Here is a 22,631-nt window from a genome sequence, read left to right on the forward strand (position 1 = left end):
TATATTCAATATTCTTCAACACCATAATTCAAAGGCATCAATTCTACTTTTGTCTTCCTTATGCATTGTCCAGCTTTTGTATGCATATGAGGTGATTGAAAATACCATGCTTTGGGTCAGGTGCATCTTAGTCCTTAAAGTGACACCTTTGCTTTTTAACATTTTAAAGAGGTCTTTTTCAGCAGATTGCCCAATGCAATATGTCATTTGATTTCCTGACTGCTGCTTCCATGGGTGTTGATTGTTGATCCAAGTAAAATGAAATCCTTGACAACTTCAATCTTTTCTCCGTTTACCATGATATTGCTTATTGGGTCCAGTTATAAGGATTTTTGTTTTCTTTATGTTGAGGTATAATCCATACTGAAGGCTGTAGTGTTTGATCTTCATCAGTAAGTGCCTCAAGCCTTCTTCACTTTCAGCAAGCAAGGTTGTGTCATCTGCGTATCTCAGGTTGTTACTGAGTCTTCCTCCAATCCTGATGCGGCATTCTTCCTCATACAGACAGCTTCTCAGATTACTTGCTCAGCATACAGAGTGAATAAGTATACTGAAAGGATACAACCCTGATGCACACCTTTCCTTATTTTAAACCACACAGTATTCCCTTGTTCTGTTCAAACAACTGCCTATTGGTCTATGTACAGGTTCCTCATGAGCACAATTAGGTGTTCTAGAATTCCCATTCTTTGCAATGTTATTCATAATTTGTTATGATCCACACAGTTGAATGCCTTTGCATAGTCAATAAATCACAGGTAAACATCTTTCTGGTATTCCCTGCTTTCTGCCAAGATCCATCTGACATCAGCAGTGATATCCCTCATTCCACGTCCTCTTCTGAATCTGGCTTGAACTTCTGGCAGTTCCCTGTCAATGTACTGCTGCAACCATTTTTGAATTATCTTCAGCAAAATTTTACTTGTGTGTGATATTAATGATATTATTCGATAATTTCCACATTCTGTTGGATCACCTTTCTTTGGAATGGGCACATATATGGATCTCTTCCAGTCAGTTGGCCAGGCAGCTGTCTTCCAAATTTCTTGGCATAGACAAGTGAGTGCTTCCAGTGCTGCATCTGTTTGTTGAAACATCTCAATTGGTATACCGTCAATTCCTGGAGCCTTGTTTTTTGTCAGTGCCTTCAGTGCAGCTTGAACTTCCTTCAATACCATCAGTTCTTGATCATATGTTACCTCCTGAAATGGTTGAACATTGACCAATTCTTTTTGGTACAGTGACTCTGTGTATTCCTTCCATCTTCTTTTGACGCTTCCTGTGTGATCAATATTCCATTTGCTTTAGATACTCTACGTTCAAGAGCAAGTTTCAGAGTCTATTCTGACATCCACTTTGATTCTTTTCTTTCTTTCCTGTCTTTTTAATGACCTTTTGCTTTCTTCATGTATGATATCCTTGATGTTATCCCACAACTACTTTGGTCTTTGGTCATTAGTGTTCAATGTATCAAATTTATTCTTGAGATGGTCTCTAAATTCAGGTAGGATATAGTCAAGGTCGTACTTTGGCTCTCATGGGCTTGTTTTAATTTTCTTCAGCTTCAACTTGAACTTGCATACAAGCAGTTGATGGCCTGTTCTGCAGCCAGCCCCTGGCATTGTTCTGACTGATGGTATTGAGCTTCTCCATCGTTTCTTTCCACAGATGTAGTCGATTTGATTCCTGCGTAGTCCATCTGGTGAGGTCCATGTGTATAGTCACTATTTATGTTGTTGAAAAAAGGTATTCGCCACGAGTAAGTCATAGGTCTTGCAAAGTCTATCATGTGATCTCTGGTGTCATTTCTATCAACAAGGCCATATTTTCCAATGACTGATCCTTTTTCTTTGTTTCCAACTTTCATATTCTAATCACCAGTAATTATCAGTGTGTCTTGACTACATGTTTGGTCAATTTCAGACTGCAGAAGTTGGTAAAAATCTTCAATTTCTTCATGTTTGACATTAGTAGTTGGTGGATAAATTTAAATAATATTCATATTAACTGGTCCTCCTTGTAGGTATATGGGTATTATCCTATCACTGACAGCGTTGTACTTCAGGATAGATCTTGTAATGTTCTTTTTGATGATGACTGTGACGCCATTCCTCTTCAATTTGTCATTCCCGATATAGTAGACCATATGACTGTCCAACTCAGAATGGCCAATACCAGTCCATTTCAGCACACTAATACCTAGGATATCGATCTTCAAGAGTTCCACTTCATTTTTTCAACTTCCAGTTTTCCTAGATTATACGTAGTACATTCCACATTCTGATTATTAATGGATGTTTGCAGCTGTTTCTTCTCATTTTTAGTCATGCCCCATCAGCAAATGAAGGTCCTGAAAGCTTGACTCCACCCATGTCATTAAGGTCGACTCTGCTTTGAGGAGCCAGCTCTTCCCCAGTGGTATTTGAGTAGCTTCTAACCTAAGGGGTTCATCTTCTGGTACTGTATCAGACAATGCTCTGCTGTTATTCACAAAGTTTTCACTGGCCGATTTTTTTAAAAGTAGATTGCCAGGTTCTTCTTCCTAGTATGTCTTAGTCTATCATGGGTGACCCTGCTGGTATTTGAAATACTGGTGGCATAACTTCCAGCATCACAGTAACATGCAAGTCGCCACAGTACGACAAACTGACAGACAAGTGGTGGATAGGGAAAGGCCGTAGAGTAGCCAAAACAATTTTGAAAAAGAAGATAAAGTGGGAGGAATCCCTCTTCCCAATAATATGGCTTCTATATGACTACGAGGAGCCCTTGGTGCACAGTGGTCAAGAGTTTGGTTGCTAACCAAAAGGTCGGCAGTTTGAATCCACCAGCCACTCCTTGGAAACCCTATGGGGCAGTTCTATTCTGTCCTATAGGGTCGCTATGAATCGGAATCAACTCGACGGCAACGGGTTATGTGACTATGGAGCTCTGGTGGCACAGTTGTTAAGTGCTGCAGCTGTTAACCAAAAGGTCAGCAGTTCAAGTCCACCAGCCGCTCCTTGGACACCTTATGGGGCAGTTCTACTTTATCCTATAAGGTTGCTATGAATCAGAATCAACTCGACGACAACGGGTTTGGTTTTTTATAGTAATCAATACAGTGCAGTACTGGCTCTTAAGTCTGAGGAAGCCAGCCTACCCAGCAGATAGCCCTGGCTCAGGGTCTTAATTCAGCCGACTGTCACTCAAATTTAATGCCTCTAACAGGGAAGTAGGCTTACCTGCAGGGCCTTGTTTACCTGGAAGAGGGAATTACAGCCATTAGTTACGGATGTGAGCAAGAACAAAAACTTGAATAGGAGGACAATCTAAAAAGGATTGAGTGCTTTGCACAAAGGAAATGAGCAAGATGACTATTAATGAATGAATGTACAACCAAAAAAAAAAGCAAAACTACTTCCCTCTCTGAGCCTTTAATTCAGCTAATATTTCAGAAAATGTTTCATAAACCCTTCACATTAGCACTTTATATCATTCTCTCTAACTTCACAGTAATCCTTCAAGGTGGATCCCTCATGAAGCTATTATAAAAAGAGGAGGCAGCCAGCGTCTTCGGAAGTGCTTGGATTCTGGAATCAGAAAGCTCATGTGTGGATCTCAATTCTGCTGCTTGGACCCATCACTTAATCCCTTTGATCCTCAGTTCCAATAATATCAAGAATGTAAATTGTCATAAAACCTACCCCACCTCCCTCCCTGGGGGAAGTGTTGTACAGGTGTTAAACTTTAACAGTGTTCCTTGAGGGCTTTGCTTTTAAACAAGTTTAATTCAGTAGCTAACAAAGGTCAGTTTCGAAATCATCTAAGGGACTGCTCTGAAGTCTTGTTTTTCCTCTTAAATGTGACAAAAAGGGAAGGAGTCATGTGTCCTTCCTGAAACCAATCTTCCCACTTCAGTGAAGTTGGGTGTTACCTTCTGTATAGTTTCCAGGGGCTGCCAAAACAACTACCACAAACTTTGTGTCTTTATGGAAGCCCTGGTGATGTAGTGGTTAAGAGTATGGCTGCTAACCAAAAGGTCAGCAGTTTGAATCCATCAGGTGCTCCTTGAAAACCCTATGGGGCAGTTCTACTCTGTCCTATAGGGTCGCTATGAGTTGGAACCCACTCAACAGCAACGGGGTTTTTTAGTGTCTTAAAACCACAGAGATTTATTATCTCAGTTCTGGAGACCAGAAGTCTGACATCAACGTGTCAGGAGGGCCATGCTTCTTCCAGAAGCTCTAGGGGAGACTCCTTCCTTGTCTGTTCTAGCTTGTAGTGGCTCCAGGTGTTCCTTGGCTGGTGTCTGTATAACTCTAATCCCCGCCTCCATTGTCACATGGCCTTCTCCTCTTCTCCCTTCCAAATCCCCCTCTGCCTTTCTCTTTACAAGGATACTTATTTCTGGATTTAGGGGCAACCTAGATAATCCAGGATGGTCTCATCTCGAGATCCTTAACTTAATCACATCTGCAAAGACTCTTTTTCCAAATAAGGTCACATCATGGGTTCTGGGACATGGACATATCTTTTTTGGGGCCACCATTCAGCCTATGGCAACTGTTGTACATAGAGAGGGCTGAAAATTCTTAAGTTTTCAGAGATGCAGGAGACTTAGGGAGGGTGGAATTATCCAAGAGGAAAAAAAAAAAGCATTCCTAGTTCCTCCCTTGAGTACTTCTCCATTCCAGGGCCAGTTCTATTGTTCACACCCCTCCCTTGTATGAGCTCGGTGATGCAAGCTAGAAACATTTCAACCTAACATCTAGTAAAGGGACCCGAGTGATGTAAGAAGGGTGTGAAAACAAAGACGCAGACCACCATCTCCCAAAAATAAAAAACAAAGTTCATTTATTGAAAAGGAAAAGTTTAACACATGATCCGTGTGCAGAACTCGAAACGAGATCTTCTACAAGCTCTTGCACAATCAATCCACATCTCTACACATACCATGCTGGAAATATACATCTATGCAGGCACATAACATAAACAGTACTATCTGGTTCCCAGGACCTGCCGCATGGTACTTTTTCTTATTTGTCCTATTCACAAATTCACTGACATGTTTTACAACAGAGACACCTGATTTTATCGTCCACTAAAAGAAAACAGTTCCCCAGTATCACCCTGATTTAAACAAAAGAACATGGTTTACAACAGGCACCCTCCCCACCCCCTACTTTCCATCCCCTTAGTCTGGTAACATCATATCAGCACCATTTCTGTCCTCTGGCCAGGGAATGACTCAGTGGCACAAATGATAGGGAAGAAACATAATGGGCTGATGCTGTGCAAACAGCCTAGCAAACAGCAGCCCTAATTATCTGAAAGTACTGACCATGACTTCCTAGGCAAGCCACACCCCTTCTTTTTTCCCCTAATGGTTTTGGAGATCTGTAATGTACATTTGGAAAATTAGATTCTAAGGCAGACTTAGAGCAGAGCTCCCTAATCACCAAGGCCTGCCATGCCTACTTAGTGTCTCCACGGCCAGGAAGCAGCATCGTGTTCCAGCTGGGGGCATCTGACCAGCTTCTAAACAAAACCCACTGAGACAGACCCCCTTGCTGTGAGCAGTGGGCAGAGAGAGCTGTAAACAAACATAAATTAAGACTCTGTACTTCCAGAGACAATGGGTGAACATGTCGTGTGAAACAGAGGTGACATTCTACAACTTAGGAGGGAAGCAATTTGGAGAGAAAAAAGTAAGAGAGAAGAGGAAAGGGGAAAATGGCTTTTCTGGGCACCTGCTCAGGATCAACACTTTAAAACTAGTGATAAAGCTGCAAACTTCCCCTTCCATGGGGGCAGAGAGCACGTAAGGGCACCAGCCAGTGAATGAGGCCGGGAAGGTGGAGGCACAGGAGAGGGTGGTGAGATGCAGCTTCGAAGCTAAGACATGTTCACACTGACACGCATCTGCAGGTGAGAGGCCACACAATGTAAATAACGGCACTTGTGACTGGGGACAGCTCCTGAGCAGGCGGACAGAAGACGCCAGGCCATGCTCTTCCGGGCAAGTTCCTAGATTAAGTTGGAAGTACATTGCCAACTGAGAGCTGGAAACCTGCTCCCAGTAGTGGCGTTTGGAAGAGAGAACCAACAAGGGGGCTCTGAGAAGCCACCTGTGGACTAATGGGAATGTGGGGCTGAAGTAGGGGGAGGAGAGGGCCACAGGGCGTAACAGTATCCCGCCAGAAAACCCACGGTTTGCCTTTGGTCCAGTAGATCCAGTCTCACACTCCTTTGCTCTGTTGCTCCTGGATCAGACTCATGCTGCTTATGTTTTTCAGCAGGAACCAGAGCCAGGGCACAGGGAAAGGTGGGAAACTGGGTCCTAAGCAGCAATGGGAAGAACCCAGGGAGGGCTCTCTACCTGAAGTGGTCCAGCGGGCAGCAGAGGAGATCCTGAGCTGGCCCAGAGGGTGGCGTCCAGAAGAGGAGGAAGGGCCTCCTTCCCTGCCATCTTCTGGCTGACCCTCTACTCAACGCCTAAGAGCTGTGCACCTGCCCAGCTAGGAAGGTCCACACCTGGAGCAGCCTTGCCTGGCTCTTCTGAAGTAGCCAAGCATCTGAGTTATCAAAGCAGCAGCAACATAGGAAAGAGGTCAAACAGGGCCCAGGCCATCCCAAGTTAGCTCCCAGATGCCCCAAAGCTAGAGTCGGTTTCCTCATTCACCATGTTCTCTGGGCCAGAGACCTTGAAGTGACAGCCTGCATTTTGCTAAGGGCTGGATGGAGCCAGAGGACCTTGGTGTTCTGCTGTCCAGTCCTCAAGCCCCGGCATCAAAGTCCCAATCTCAGAGCTCACCTGGACGGGTCTGCCTCTAGCAGCTCCCTGAGCACACAGGGGCAGGGCACCAGTCTGGCCCCCTCCAAGTGGCATACACCTTCCCACTGGTAACAATGCTCAGGACTGCTCTGGGGAGGCTGCCAGGTGAACAGCTGGGCTGCTGCGCCCAGGCTTGCCCACAGGAGACACCATTTTCAAGTCCACTTTGGTAACATCTAAGTCTGAGATTTCAGAGGGCAGAGCCTCTCCTCACTCCAGCTAGAACTGTGGTCACGTAAGCACCTGCTAGTGACCACCAGGGAGCAGAAAGGGTGGGGGTGAAACGTGTCATTTTCCCAAGTGAGAACAAGTTACCGATGATCAAGTCTTCCTAATTTAATAAATTACTAGGTAGGCGAAGAGTCAGTGCACATGGGAGTCCACTTTTGCCACCCCTTCCCCTGGGGGCCAGCTCTGTCTGCTTTGGAAGAGAAGAGGAAGCAGCAGCCAAGGCCACGAGGGTGGGTCACGGCCCTTATGAACTTGGTGGAACACAAAGACAAAAACAGAACCCTGATAAATTTACTTCTCTCCATGAGCTGACCTCCAGGGAGAATTGTATCTCCAGGTTAAGAGAGAGCCCAGAGACAGGAGTAGAGAACAGCAGGGTTCGAGACAAGAAATCACTCTGACTGACAGACACGCACACACAGCTGAGGAGACGAGTTCATGAATGCCCTTCTGAAATACTTCTCACACCAAGAGGGAAGAGGAGACAGCCAAAAGCAAGGCAAGACAACTTCTGCTTTCTCTGAAGCTTGTTCCCAAATCTGAGTGGTGACCTTGAGGTGAGCCACCCCAGAATCCATTTCTGACACTCAGGGAGGCATGTGGGGGGTGGGAGTGGGGGGAAGGACAGGCATCACAATTAGCGTTTAGAACGGAGGGAACAGGTGTCCCAGCCAAGTGGTTCCTATAGGTCCAGGTCATGGAGGCAGCGTCATGAGGGGAACTGGTGCTGCCCTACCCGTGACTGTAAACAACCAAGCACCACGCATAGCGTCAGACCAGCAGCTGCACACACTAGGAGCTCGACTTCACTCTCTGTACGCAATAACCAACTGCTCACCCACGGCAACAGAGTGGGTGTCCTCTCGGGGTGACGGCAACTGAACGCAGCCATTCCTTTCTCTTGTCACAGGCTAAGGCTGTGAAGACGCCTGAACACACAAACCAGGCATTTTCTAAGCTTCCTGTGACAGACACATCCAACCTGGCTATCCTGTCCCTTGGCCTAGTGCATTGCAAGTACTTCCTGAGTCCTTCGATAATTTCTCAGGCTCCGATACTTCTCAGGCTGGTCAATGGGAGGCAAAATCCATGCCTCCCCACAGAGGTACACATTGAGGTTAGTCCTGATTCAGATCTTTGAGGTACCCAGCCAAGAGTGCTGAGAATCTAAGCAAACATTTCCTGGAGTAATTTTCTTTTTAGCAGGAGTGGCTGAGTAAGATTACTCAGGAAGAAACAATTCATCATAAACCCAGATGTAGAGACAGAGTCTAAAAACACAAAGCTGATTTTAAATAAAATATAAATGTTTTCAATTTAGGCAGTACTTTCTATCTTTTAAGAGCTAAAGCAGCTAAGAATATAACAGTATCGTGACCCACAATGAAGGACTGTGAGAAGAGAAAGTGTTGTCCTAAGGGTCACATCAAGCCAGAGAGAGTTAAGATTAAAAACTCCAGCATTGGGGAGTAAACTACTAGGTAGGTCCAGCCCCACCTTGGAGAGTGAATTGGGAAGAGAATATTGAGGTAAAATATTTGGGAGAGAGATAAGAAAGCAATAGACCTGGCTTTATGAAGAGGGAGAGTTCCTACTTATATAATCCAAGCCCGGCCCAAGAGGAGAAAATAAGAGGTGGGGACACTAAAATTTTTAAATATAGCGAGCAGTTAGACAGGAATGATTTGGGGGAAGTGGGTCAGAAGGGAGGAGGCTGGTAGGAAGGGAAGAGGCATGATGAAGAGCTGACAAGTTCTGGGTTAAAACATGTAAAAGTGAACAGTGACAGCACTGTCACTTGTGGTACCTCCTGTGAATCAGCTACCCACACCCTCCTCTGCCCTCAGCCTACCTGGCCCAGCGTAGCAGGTTCTAAGTAGAGGGTTCCCAGGCAGCAACCTGGTCTTCCCCAGAGCCTGGAGCTTACCTGAAGCTCTGAGAACAGGTACTGGGGGGACACATAGGGGTGGGGTTGGCCAGTGCAGAGGATGCACCGAGATCCTATACAAAGGCACTGGTGGAGTTGATGACAATGGGAGCATTGCTTGGCTGGATGAGCTCATAGAGGGCCTGGTAAGTGCCCGCGATGAAGCCCACAAAGCCCAGGATGCTGATAAGGGCGTCCTTGGCAATGGTGAAGGGGCTCATGCCCTCTGAGTAGTAGGTGGTGATCTCCAGGAGGGGCGGGATGATGAGGGCCAGGGCGCTGCTGCTCACGGAGCCCACTAGGGAGATGACCAGGTCCAGGCGGGGGATGAGGATGGCCAAGATGCCTGCAGGGAGAGAGGACATGATGTTTGCCCAGGCCTGCCCAGAGCTACAAGATGCATTTGTGCATCATATAGAACGAAGAGCTCTCAGAAAACTGAGACATGATCTAGACCAATCCGCTCATTCAGCAGATGAGGAAACAAAGCCCCATCGTGGAATGAGCTGGGTCACTGCAAAGGAGTAGCAGAACTGGGAGAGGGGCCCAGATCTCCTGGCTCCAATCACCTGGCTTTCAGTTTTTCCTGATATAGCGCATGACTTCTCTCTTTCCAAGGGAAAAAATCAAATTATACTGCAGGGCAATCTGCTGTCCACCAAAGAAAGGGGCAGAAAAGGAGGCAGACAATTTCTGAGCAACGAGGGTACCTCTAACACATTTCTACCTGATTAACAAGAAACAAAAGAGGAATAAAAGCCTCTTCCTTCTGGAAAGATAGCATGATAAACCCCATTTCGCACAGCATTTTCATATAGGCAAAGGAGGAAGCAGTTCTGTTTGCAGACTGACCTCAGGAGCCAAGCCCTGAACAGTGACCACATCCCTGTGCCAGGACAAGCCAGTGGCTCTGCATCTGAAATGTAACCACAGGCATGTGAGGAAGGTGGAACCCACAAAGATGAAAGGTAGTTTGCACTAGGAAATGCTATTGGCTCCTGTACCACATAAATGACGGCTCCAGTCACTGGCAAGATCCTCGGACAGTGCTTTTTAAAACAAACAGGAGGAGGCTTCACTGGCCACCCAGCTGATCCCATTCCTCCCACCCAAATGATCTTTCCACTGGGTGGGTGAAGGCCAAGGTTTCATGAGTTTATTAAGAATTATGGGCTCTGGAATTAGACTCTTGGGTTTGAATCCTGGCTCTGCTGCTTACTAGCTGAGTGACTCTGGGCAAGGAATGGCTCCTTTCTATTCCCCAGTTTCCTTGTTAGCAAAATGCGGACACTCATAATTCCTACATCACAGAGATGTCATGACAATCAAATGAGGTTCTACACAGGCACTTAGCAAAAGGCCTAATATATGACAGGCATGTAATGCATGTTAATACTGTCATCACTATTACATATTTTGTTGTTCATGAAAAGCACATCATTAACTCGTTACTAATCAAATATAGTCTGATGGACTCTTTCCCACTGCTGGGCTCCAACTGGAGGGCAATGGCCCTTAGTACTGAGATGACGATCAGAGCATTATCTATTACTTCCCTGAACCCTAGGAGAGAATTACATTTTATACGGGGGTTTTGGTTCTAGTTTCATTTCATAAAGCCAAAACGTAGTCACAATCAAGCTTGGAAACTATCTGAAGAAGGCCCTGCAATGGTGAGATTGTCAGAACATCTCAGTCTAATGCAGACAATTTTACCTTCAGTGCCAGAACCAATCACTGCTTCTTTTGGCTGAGCACCAGATGAAAAGAGCTGGGCTGCCATTAGAATCTAGGTTTTATATGAAACACATACCTTTAAACTATAATACCACTGTAAAATGAGAGGCATGTGGAAACCAAGACTCACCAGGGGAGCAGCAGATTCATGTCTTCTATCTCACACTTACTCTGAAACTATACTGTCCAATATGGTAGCCGCTAGCCATGGATGGCCATTTAAGTTTAAATTAAATAGAATTAAGAATTCTGTTCCTCAGTTGCACTAGCCACATTTTAAGGGCTCAGCAGTCACTGTGCCTAGTAGTTACTGTATTGGATAGCACACACATGGTACACTTCCATCACCACAGAAAGTTCTAATGGGACAGCACTGCTAAGCATTCACTCATTGAATTCGCCTAAGTTAAATGAGTAGGTAAACCAACAACAAAAACAAAAAAAAGAGTTGCTGTTGAGTCAATTCTAACTGATGGTAACCCCAGGTGTGTCGAGTACAACTGCGCTCCACAGGGTTTTCAAGACTGTATCCTTTTGGAAGCAGAGCACCAGGCCTTTCTTCTGAGGTGCTTCTGGGTAGGTTCAAATTGCCAATCTTTTGGTTAGTAGCCGAGCACTTAACCATTTGTGCTGCCCAGGGACTCCAAATAGGTATACACCTTTACCATATTGTTACTGTCCCCAAGGAAAGAGACACTCAGAGAGGTTAAATAATAGAAAGTGGCAGAGCTGAGACTAGAATCCAGGACGTCTAGCTACTGGTACAGTAACCTTCCCATAGACTTGATGAATAAGAAATAAAGAATGATACCAGCAGAAGGAGGGAGAACAGGGGATCTGGCTGATTAGCAAAAGAGTCGGTGAATAACTAGGGGAGTTAGATATTCAGGTTTATTTTCCCAGGATGCACCACAATCACTTGGTTGACAATCCAGTACACAATCAGCCCTGATCTCCTTCTGCTTTGTCAAACGAAATCAGACAAGGGTTCCAAAGGCTGATAACAAAATGGTACAGGCATATCGAGTCTCAGATCTGTCTCTGTCACTGTTTTACACACTGGCATAATCTCTTCATCTTTCCTTTTTATACTAATCAACCATAATGGCAATTACCCATTAACGTTCTCATTGTTCTAAAAACCTTCAGAAGGTGAACAAAAAGTATACAAAAAACACAGGCTTTTAACTTACTCTGCAGAGAGAATACTGTATTTTTACACAAATAATGCATGTCTTCTACATTTGCTTGCCAACTGTTCCCCCCCCAACCCAAGGTATTTTCGTAAGCCCGCTATGTCAAATTTTTTTAACTCACGGGAGGAGGGCACGGTGGCAAACAAACATTGAAGGCATGCGTTATTTGTGTAAAATGTGGTAGTCTGTTCTAGTCCTTAGCTATTTTTAAGCAACAGAGTTGGTGACATCTCCCAAACCTTCAGGGTTGGAGGGAAATTGGAGATAACTCCAAAACCATTAAACGAGTTTGTGGGCTGATGACAAAATGGCATCCTTATTATGGATAACCTAATGCTCAACAAGAGCTGATCTGCTGTGTTACCTGGACTAAGACACGTGCTGTCTCTGGGGCCTGGCTGTCCATCTGTCCAATGCCAACCTCATAGTGATGGCTCAGGTGCTCTGATGTGACAGAGCAGTAGGTGGACACGGCACTGAGGCAGCCATCAGGAGACCTGAGCCCCAGGGCGAGGGAGGTACAGGAACGTGGTTAAGAGTCCTAGGCTACAATCTCTGCTCCCCCACTTCCCAGGGAGTTACTAAACCTCTTAAGGACCCCGTTCTACAACTGATAAATGAGGATGCTCAAATGAGAGAACTCATGTACAGAGCTCAGAGTACTAAGCACATAATAAGTGCTTCATAAATGGCAGCGCATATTATCATCAGTCTTGGCACTGTAACAAGCTGCGTGGCCCAGGGCAAACCCCCTCACCATCGGAGCCTCAATTCGTTTACATGCAGTCACGTAATACTGGATGATCTCTGAAGTCTCATCCAACTCAGACGTTTTAGGGAACTGTAAAATGCAGTCTTAGTCACTTAGGAATGCATCTGGGAGACGTCCCTCAGCTCATGGGCGAACTCCGAAATGTGCGGGCTGCTCAAGAAGACACAGAGCTGGGCAATGCGATTCCCTTCTGGGAACACATGGCTGTGTCAAAAAGGTAGTTTCTAGCCCACCTGGTTTTGTACCATTGAAGGGAGTCTAATCATTCCTCCGGTACCAGGTCCTGGTCTCCGCAGACGCTCAAGCCAGCTCGAGAGAAGGCAATCCTTTTTAACCAGAGGAAATGAGCACCTGGCAGGAGATGACTGCAGACAGCCGGCCGGCCCCACCCTGCTCTGCAAGTCTGCCACCTCTTCCTCGGTCTCTCTGCCATTAACCTGGGAGGCTACATGGTCACTTTGTGATTCGGGTTGAGTGGAGTCAGAGACGTGCTCCACTCTGAGAAGAGTTAAGTGGAAACAGAAACAGAAGCTTGTTTGATCAGAACCTTTACTCAGAGCAGTCAGAGATCTTCTACTCCATCATGATATTTTAAAAGCGATCTAAAAGCTGGTCCTTGTTTTTAATCCAAGGGATAAACAAGATGAGCATGCTTAATAAAAATTTCCTTAACAGAGATTCAAACAGAGGCAAACTTTTCTCTTAAAGCCAGGACCACAGAGCTGCAAACGGAAGTTTCTCATCTGATCCAGCTAAGCCAAATACTACAACTGTACCCTAAATAAAGCTGACAGTGAAGAAAGATAACTGGGGGTGGGTGGGAGGAAGAAGCAAGAAAAGTACACCTCCCACGAATCTGGGAGAGAGGAGAAGAAGAGTCTCCAGCCAAATTAGTATAAATAGTCCCAAGGGTCCAAAGGCAGGGGTATCTGTTTTGCAAACAGCTTTAATTCTAGAGGCAAGAATCAGCTACTTAGGAGAAACAGACTTTTCTTCATGAGATACAGGGGCAACTAAGACCCCTTCCAGCCCTAAATGTCTGTATTCTGTGAGTTCAAGTTCCCTAGAAAGAGAAAATCAAGAGGTAAAGATTTCAGGAAGCAGTCAACTGGGCACACTCCCTACCAAGACTCCTTTCTCCCCTCTCCCCCTAAACCCCCACTTGGAAAAGGAAGCCAGGTATTCCCAAGGGGCCGTTACAAAGCCTCTGCAGCACGCACAGCAAAAAGGGCTGAGGACTACTGGACTGGGCCACATGATTAGTCAACAGGGCTCCAATGGTATTACAACACACTTTTCCTTTGGGTTAAGAGACACTGAAAATATGGTCTTGCAACTACTGAAGCAACATGAGGCAAATGGTCATGATCAGAGGAGGAACTGACTGGTATTCCAGAGCCTGTGGTTTTGGACCAGCAACAGAAGGAGAAGAATTATTCACAAGAGAAGCATAAAGCAATTAAAAGAACAAACACACACTTACAGAAATACTTGGGACACTTACAGCTCCTTTGTCCAGAAGCTCTTTCTGCTGTTTTATTAAGATGGATGCTGGTAAAGCCCCCTTATATGACTCTTCAGTGTCTAAAAATCTGCCTTTAAAATTAACAATAGTCTTGGACTATATGATTTCATTTAGGTGGGGGTATAAATAAACAAGGTTAGCAGTTCAAACTCACCCAGTGGTGCTGCAAAAGAAAGACCTGGTGATCTGCTTTCATAAAGATATAGCCAATACCATTATGGAACATTCTGATCAAAGATTCTATAGATGAGTCCTGAGCACAAGGGAGAAAATGCCCATGGTAGTCAAAACAGCCTGTTACTGGTACAACAACAGACACACAGACCAATGGAACTGAATTGAGAACCCAGATGTAAATCTATCCACCTTTGAGCAGTTGGTATTTGACAAAAGGGCCAAGGTCCACTAAATGGAGAAAAGCAGTCTCTTTAACAAATGGTGCCAGCATAACTGGATGTTCATCTGTAAAAAACTGAAACAAGATCCATACTGTACACCATACACAAAAACTAACTCAAAATGGATCAAATACCTAAATATAAAATCTAAAATGACAAAGATCATGGAAGAAAAACTAGGGATGACTCTAGGGGCCCTAATACTTGGCATAAATAGTATATAAACCATAACTAACAATGCACAAATACCAGATGAGAAACTAGATAAGTGGGAGCTCCTAAAAAATTAAAAACTTATGCTAATCGAAAGACTTCACCAAATGAGTAATAGGAGAATCTACAGACTGGGAAAAAAAAATTGGCTATGACATATCTGACAAGGGCTTAATCTCAAAAATCTACAAAATACTTCAATGTCTCAACAACAAAAAGACAAATAATCCAATTAAAAATGGGCAAAGGATATGAACAGACACTTCACCAACGAAGACATTCAGGCGGCCAGCAGACGCAAGGAAATGCTTGCAATCATTATCCATTACAGAAATGCAAATCAAAACTACAATAAGATACCATCTCACCCAAACAATACAGGCACTAATCCAAAGAACACAAAATAACAAATGTTGGAGACATTTCAGGGAGATTCAAACTCTTATGCACTGTTGGTGGGAATGTAAAATGGTACCAGCACTTTGGAAAACAACATGGTGCCTCCTTAAAAAGCTAGAAATAGAAATACCATATAATCCAGCAATCTCACTCCTAGGAATATATCCTAGAGAAATAAAAGCCATCACAAATAGACATATGCACACCCATGTTCACTACAGCACTATTCACAATAGCAAAAAGATGGAAACAACCTAAATGCCCATCAACAGATGAATGGATAAACAATTTATGGTACCTGCATACAGTGGAATACTACGCAATGATAAAGAACAATGTTGACTCCCTGAAACATCTCACAACACGGATAAATCTGGAAGGCATTATGTTGAGTGAAGTAAGTCAGTCAAAAAAGGACAAATACTGTATGAGACCACTATTGTAAGAGCTCAAGAAAAGGTTTACACACAGAAAAAAATATTCTTTGATGGTTACGAGGGTGGGGAGGGAGGGAGAGGAGAAATCACTAACTACATAGTCAACAAGTGTCAAATTTGGTGAAGGGAAGGACAGCACACAATATAGGGGAAGTCAGAACAACTGGACCAAAGCAAAAGCATAGAAGTTTCCTAGACACATCCAAACACTTTGAGGGACTGAGTAGCTGGGGCTGGGGGTGGGGACCATGGTCTCAGGGGACATCCAGGTCAATTGGTATAACATAGTTCATAAAGAAAATGTTCTACATTCCACTTTGGTAAGTAGTGTCTGGGGTCTTAAAAGCTTGCAAGTGGCCATCTAAGATACATCTATTGGTCCCATCCCATCCAGAGCAAAGGAGAATGAAGAAAACCAAAGACACAAGTAAAATATTATCCCAAGGGACTAAACGACCACATGAACCAGAGACTCCACTAGCCTGAGACCAAAAGAACTAGATGGTGGCCAGCTACCACCAATGACCACTCTGACAGGGATCACAGAAGACAGTCCCAGATACAACAGAAAAAAAATGTAGAAAAGAATTCAAATTCATGAAAAAGGACCAGACTTACTAGTCCAACAGACACTGCAGGAACGCCCGAGACTATGGCCCCCAGACACTCTGCTAACCCAGAACTGAAACCATTCCTGAAACCCACTTTTGAGACAAAGATTAGACAGGCCTATAAAACAAAAAATAACACGTTAGGAACGTGCTTCTTAGTTCAATCAAATATACGAGACCAAATGGTCAACTCCTGTCCAAAAGCAAGACAAGAAGGCAGGATGGGACAGGAACTAGACAAATGGACACAGGAAACCCAGGGTGGAAAGGAGGAGCATGCTGTTACATTGTGGGGATTGTAACCAATGTCACAAAACGTGTATAAATTTTTGAATGAGAAATTAACTTGAGCTGTAAACTTTCGCCTAAAGCACAATAAAATAAAAGGTGGGGGGGAGGGGGCGGAAGGCAGAGCAGAATTTCAAATTCTCACAGACTCCAGACTTTCTGGAGCCATGAAGGCTAGATGAACCCCTGAAACTACTGCCCTGAGATAATCTTTAAACCTTAAACCAAAAATATCCCCTGAAGTCTTCTTAAAACCAAACAATAGTTTAGCCTAAGTAGTAAAAAATGTCTGCTTTGAGCATTATGCTCTTTTAAGAACTATCTATATGGGATCAAACTGACAACAGCAACTTGAAAGATTAGATAGGAACCTTATGGGGCAGTGAATTTATGTTAATGGAGGAGGAACAACTCAAGAGCAGGGTGAGAATAGCTGCACAACTCAAAGAATGTAATAAATGTCACTAAGTGGTACCTGTAGAAACTGCTGAATTGGTGTATGTTTTGCTGTGTATATTCTCAACAACAACAACAAAAAGATTACAGCTAAAAAAAAGCCCTATGGAGCACAGTCTACTCTGTAACATATGGGGTTGCCATGAAGTAGAATCAACTTGATGGCAATGGGTTTGGCTTTAGGTATAAATAAACAAAGCAATACAAAAGCAAGGGAAATAATCTACAAGTCCAACTTTAAAGGAATAGTTTAGTAAATATGACCCAGCAATACAACGGAACATGATGCCGCTGTGAAATATTTAGGGAGCCCTGGTCGCGCAGTGGTTAAGCACCCAGCTGCTAACCAAAAGGTCGGCGGTTTGAACCCACCAGCCACTCCACGGGAGAAAGATGTGGCAATCTGCTTCTGTAAAGATTTACAGCCTTGGAAACCCTGTGGGGCAGTTCTACTCTGTCCTCTAGGGTAGCCTCTTCTAAGGTGCCTCTGGGTAGACTCAAACCACAACTTTTCTGTACCTAACTAAAGTAAGGTGCCTCACATGGCAAATGCCACAGAGAACTGGTAGGAATTCTTGAAGGACAGATTAGTGACTCTAGGAATCCAAAGAAACTATTCATCCTGCATCTCCTGACTCCTCCTTGTGGGGCCAGCCTCTCCTCCTACATAAGCTCTGAACATAAGGGGACCTGTTGAGGCTGCATTCCAAAAACAGGAGCTGGAAGTAAATCCTGTCCCATACGAAATCATAACAAAATAAGCACCATTCTATGAAATGTTCACTGTCCCTTTCCCTCCTCTCCAACAGGCCAAAAATGAAGCATTGAGAATTAGACATCAGTTGTGGCCATCTTTGGGGGTGGGAGTGGTGGTGAGAGAGATGAATTCTAAGTGGAAAAAAATGAGGCTGGACCAAATCTCCCCGCTCCCCTTGGTGATAGAAGGTGAAAGGGGGAGGAGGAAAAGCTGGGGAACAGACAGGAAAGCTCCAGAAACAGTGATGACATTAGCTGCAGTTACAACTCATGGGCATAAGTGAAACCAATTATTTCCATCAAAGATCTAAAATCCCACACCAATCAACCTTCTGCCAAAAGATCTGAAGAAATAGGGGAAAAAGAACAAAATGAACTCACAAAAATACATTTAAATTGGTGCTACATTGGAATGCCTCTACTGAATCCCATAATTACTTCAAAGTCTCCAGGGATGATGAGAGAAGCCAGAGTGCTCAGAGATGAGGGGGCTGCCTTCTTGAACAGGATGACAACACAACACTAAATCACAACAGATCACAGGAGAAGGGGGAAAATGTCAACTGCTCTTGAAGATCAAAAGCAGCTCATGTCCTTTGAGCATCACGCTGTGGACGGGAGATGAGACCCACAGGCAGAGCCAGGAAAAGTAAACCAAAAATCAGGAGGCATCTAAGGACAACGCCAGGTCTATGAATCAGAGACCGCCACCTCCTGCAGGGCATAGCAGAGAGACACCTGGCAGAAAGCAAGCCATATGCTACTGAAGGCTAAGCCAGGCTTGAGGAGAAAATGGGGCAGAGGGAGGAATCAGGCCCCGCATCACTGCCCCAGCCCTACGGGGCAGGGAGAAGGGACTGTGTAGTCAGTAATACAACATTTTACCTACAGACCTACTTTATCTAGAGGAACCACTTTGAGAAAAGTAAATTATGTGAACCACCCCATCCTTTCTTCCAATGCCCTCTGGATTCAAGAACTGGGGTTCTAAGAGTTGACATATAAATATGATACACAGAGAGGCTGTCTCCTCAACACTTAGAGGTGGAAACATACATATCCGAATCAATCCATCTAGAGCTGCTGGCAGAGGACTGGGTTAAAATCAAGGGTCCAGGCATCCTATTTTGCCAGTGCTCATTAAGGCAATTTGCTAGAAAAGCAAGGTATCTCATGTTCCCTCCTTTTCAGTTGCCCTGGGAGCAGCAGCTTGCCTTTAGACAGCCCTGGGCACTGGATTAGGTGGCGCGTAGACTGGGTTGCTTCTATAGGCTCATCTAGGGGAGGGCCTGAAGCTGCCAAATAAAAGCTACAAAGTAGCAGCTGGACTCTTAGGATCATCTCTCTGGGGCTGGCAAATCTAAGATATTCGCCCTCCTCTACCAATCCTTAGAGGAGTACTGCCCAGGATCAAATCAGAAGGGTACAGAGGCCTTCATTTCCTGGGCTCCAGGGAGTTCTCTGCACACAGAGGTCCAGGATGCTGGGCTTCCACCCACTATTCCTGAAGTAAAATGAGGAAAACATCTGCAGGTGGCTTGAAGAGGTTCATTTGGGGATAGGCCTGAGTCCACTACTCACTTTTTGCTCAGATAGATGGGAGGAAAGGATAGCCTCTTGCCTGCCCTTCTCTTGCCAGCCGTCAGCTAATAAACCCATTTCTGATTTCTATGAGCAAACGGCAGACAACATTCACATATCTTTCACTGCCGAAAAATTCCACCCCAGCTCAATTAAATCAGAGACCTATCTTTATACCAAAGACAGAAGCTCAGACTGAGTAATTTAAGGAAATTCCCAGAGAAGTCTCAATACAATAAGCAAAAAGGCTCTTGTCCCCAAAGATCAAACTTGAAGAAAATAAACAAAGCCAAATACAGCCAGAAAAGACAAATTTATGATTCAAGCATTTCAATTTGGAAAGCAACTGTAAATTTCCTAGAAATTTAAATGAGATATTATAGACCAATATGTTCAGGGGTTCTCTATTTTACCAACCCACAGAAGCTGCAAAAAAAAAAAATGTTTTTCCTTTTTTAAATTTAGACTGGTTTCAACCAATAGCAAAAAGGGTGACATCCTATCTCTTAACTCACACCTCTTGGGGGCTGGGGTGAGGGAAGGGGAATAAAATACAAAGTGATAAATCAAACACCTAGATTAATCAGTAGAAACTTTCTAAGATGCACATTTAGAAAACGTAAGCATCAAAAAAACTTTAGCACAGTATCAGACAGGCTCAAAATAACATCTAAGGAAAAAATTGTCACACTGGAAAAACAATTATTTGACAAAACAAACAAACCTTCAGCCTCTACCAAAGTAGCCTATGCTCATTAAGGATATGGGTTAAACGGCTCTTAGACTTTTATCTTATTTTATACAGGATAGTTATTGTACATCTTTACCCTGAATCATCACTATGTCCACAGTATTTTATACTGTATCTTTAAACTATTCGGTCCTCATCCCCTGTCCTTTAGTGTATAAAAAAGTCAATTGCTGTCAAGTCAGCTTCGACTCACGGCAACCCCACGTGAGTCAGAGTAGAACTGGGCTCCACAGGGTTTTCAAAGGCTGATTTTTTTTTTTTTTTTTAAATTAGATTGTCAGGCCTTTATTCCAAGGCACCGCTGGGTGTACTCAAACCTCCAACCTTCTGCTAGCAGTCAAACACGTTAACTGTTAACCACCCAGGGGCTCCTCTTAAGAGTACCAAAAAATTAAACCAAACCCATTACCACTGAGTCGATTCTGACTCACAGCAACCCTACAGGACAGAGTAGAACTGTTTCCTAGGCTGTAAATCTTTATGGAAGCAGATTGCCACATTTTTTTCTCGTGGAGCAGCTGGTAGGTTTGAACTGCTGATGTTTTGGTTAGCAGCTGACTGCTTTGACCACTGCGCCACCAGGGCTCCATATAATTATTCACTTAAGATGACTTCCACTTTCTGGCTGTACCTCAACTCTGAAACTGAGACAATGTACTAAGATTTCTGCTTACACAGTATAGGCAGTGTCACCACAACACATATTCTCTGTCTCTCTCATGAAAGCCCGAGGGACTGGGCATCCTTTGGGAAAAAACAAATAAGGCCATTATCTTGTCTTTACTTACATGTCAGGCAGACGAGGACTGTGCGGATGAACAGATCTACCACTAACTCACAATGCTCTGGCACTCGAGACACAAAAAAGGGGATGACGATTTCCGCAGGGACGTAGAACTGGAGGGCGTAGGTAAAGAAGATGCCAACGGAGTAGAGCAGCTTGACTGACTGGTACAACCTGCAGAGAGAGCCAAGATCCTCTCAGAAACCTGCAAACTGGTCCCACAACAAATGTGGCAATACCTATCAGTTGCAAATGCACACGGCTAGGAATGTATCCTGAAGATATACTTGCACCCGTGCACACAAACTTACATTCAAAATACTTCACTGCAGCATTAAGTATGAAAGACTGAAAATGCTTAAATGCTAATAAATAGGGAAGTGGTTAAATAAGTCACTGCGTCTCTATCTATCTGTTTACAAGTATGAGACAGAACTCAACTTGCTGATATGGAACTATTTCCATGATACACTGTTAAGTGAACAAAAAAATGAAAAGGAGGGTGAAAACAACAACCCCCCCCAACCCAATTACTTTCTTACATACATTGAACATCTTCATCAGGAAAACACAACAAACTGCTAACATGGCTGTGTCTGAAATGGAAAGTCGTGGAACTGGGGGCTAAGGGAGGGGATGGAAACTTCGTTTTCTCTGTATACCCTTTGAACAATTAGAAACTTCACCATAAGCATACATCCTTTTATAAATAAAAACAATTGAAAATAAAATTAAAGTAGTAACAAGCCTATTTATATCTTTCACATCTAATTCAGTGCTTCCAGGACTCAGACAGTGACCATGCAGGACACGGTGGCAGGAGCAGAATCCATCTTTTCATCCCATTACAGCCACCTTCCTACCATCGTTTCATGGTAGCTTCCCAGTGAGGCTACTGACTCACCATGGGATATTCCTATTATCACCCCAGTGCACAGGACTGTACAGAGGAGAAAAACGTCTGTGATCTGTAAGTACTTATAGATCTGACTTGACCATTAAAGGGAAGGGCCACTCTGCTCCGAAGGACAGCCCCACTTCATGAATTAAGCAGACGGAAACGTCTGATCTCTCTTGCTGGAAATCTATTTAAATGCAGCAGTACGTTCTGTGTATAATGTGCACTGAGTTTCTCTGTTGTTGAACTTAATACCCAGATTTTCGTATGCTATAAGCAGGAGACCAGTTACCAGTTGCCATAGAGTCAATTCTGACTCATGTGGCTCCTTGTGTGTCAGAGTAGACCTGTGCTCCGGAGGGTTTTCAGTGGCTGGTTTTTAGGGAGGAGACTGTCAGGCCTTTCTTCTGAGGCCTCTAGGAGGGCTCAAACCTCCAACATTTCAGTTAGCAGCTGAGCACGTTAACCATTTGCACCACTCAGGGACACCATAAGCAGGAAAACACCCTGGGAAAGGCTGAGTTTGGTTAAAAAGGTTTCACTTGCTCCAGCAATAGATAATAAAGACTCTTTGGAGAAACCAGCTGGTGACTCCATAATTAGACTCAGCGCATCACCGAAGCCTTCTGTTGTGCTGGGAAGTCCGGAGTCAGGAGAGTCATCTGCAGCGACAGCCAAATAAATTGCACCCTGACAGCAGCAGAACGATCACGGCAGCTGTGTTTGGGTGTCAGAGGAAAAAGACAGATGCTCAGCTACGGCTTCAGAATACGTGCGCTGCTTCTGCTGCTCCCCATCCATTTATTTTCTGGGGAAGGGTGACACAGTTATACCGAGCTACCACCGACTGTCCC

At 44.2% G+C, this 22,631-nt stretch overlaps 1 protein-coding gene across 1 annotated transcript in view; it reads right to left on the bottom strand.

Moving 5' to 3' along the window:
• Positions 1-7,860: 7,860 nt before the first annotated feature.
• SLC36A1 (solute carrier family 36 member 1) overlaps positions 7,861-22,631 on the bottom strand; it is a 50,651-nt gene continuing 35,880 nt past the window's right edge. Inside the window, exons 10-11 of the mRNA XM_004371292.3 lie at positions 20,884-21,053; positions 7,861-9,321 (exon numbers count right to left, since the gene is read on the bottom strand). Coding sequence (XP_004371349.1) covers positions 9,050-9,321; positions 20,884-21,053 — 442 coding nt within the window. The 3' untranslated portion in view covers positions 7,861-9,049. The remainder of the gene's footprint in view (positions 9,322-20,883; positions 21,054-22,631) is intronic.

This window comes from Trichechus manatus, unplaced genomic scaffold (genome assembly GCF_000243295.1).
Source record: "Trichechus manatus latirostris isolate Lorelei unplaced genomic scaffold, TriManLat1.0 scaffold00011, whole genome shotgun sequence".
NCBI classification, from domain to species: domain Eukaryota; kingdom Metazoa; phylum Chordata; class Mammalia; order Sirenia; family Trichechidae; genus Trichechus; species Trichechus manatus.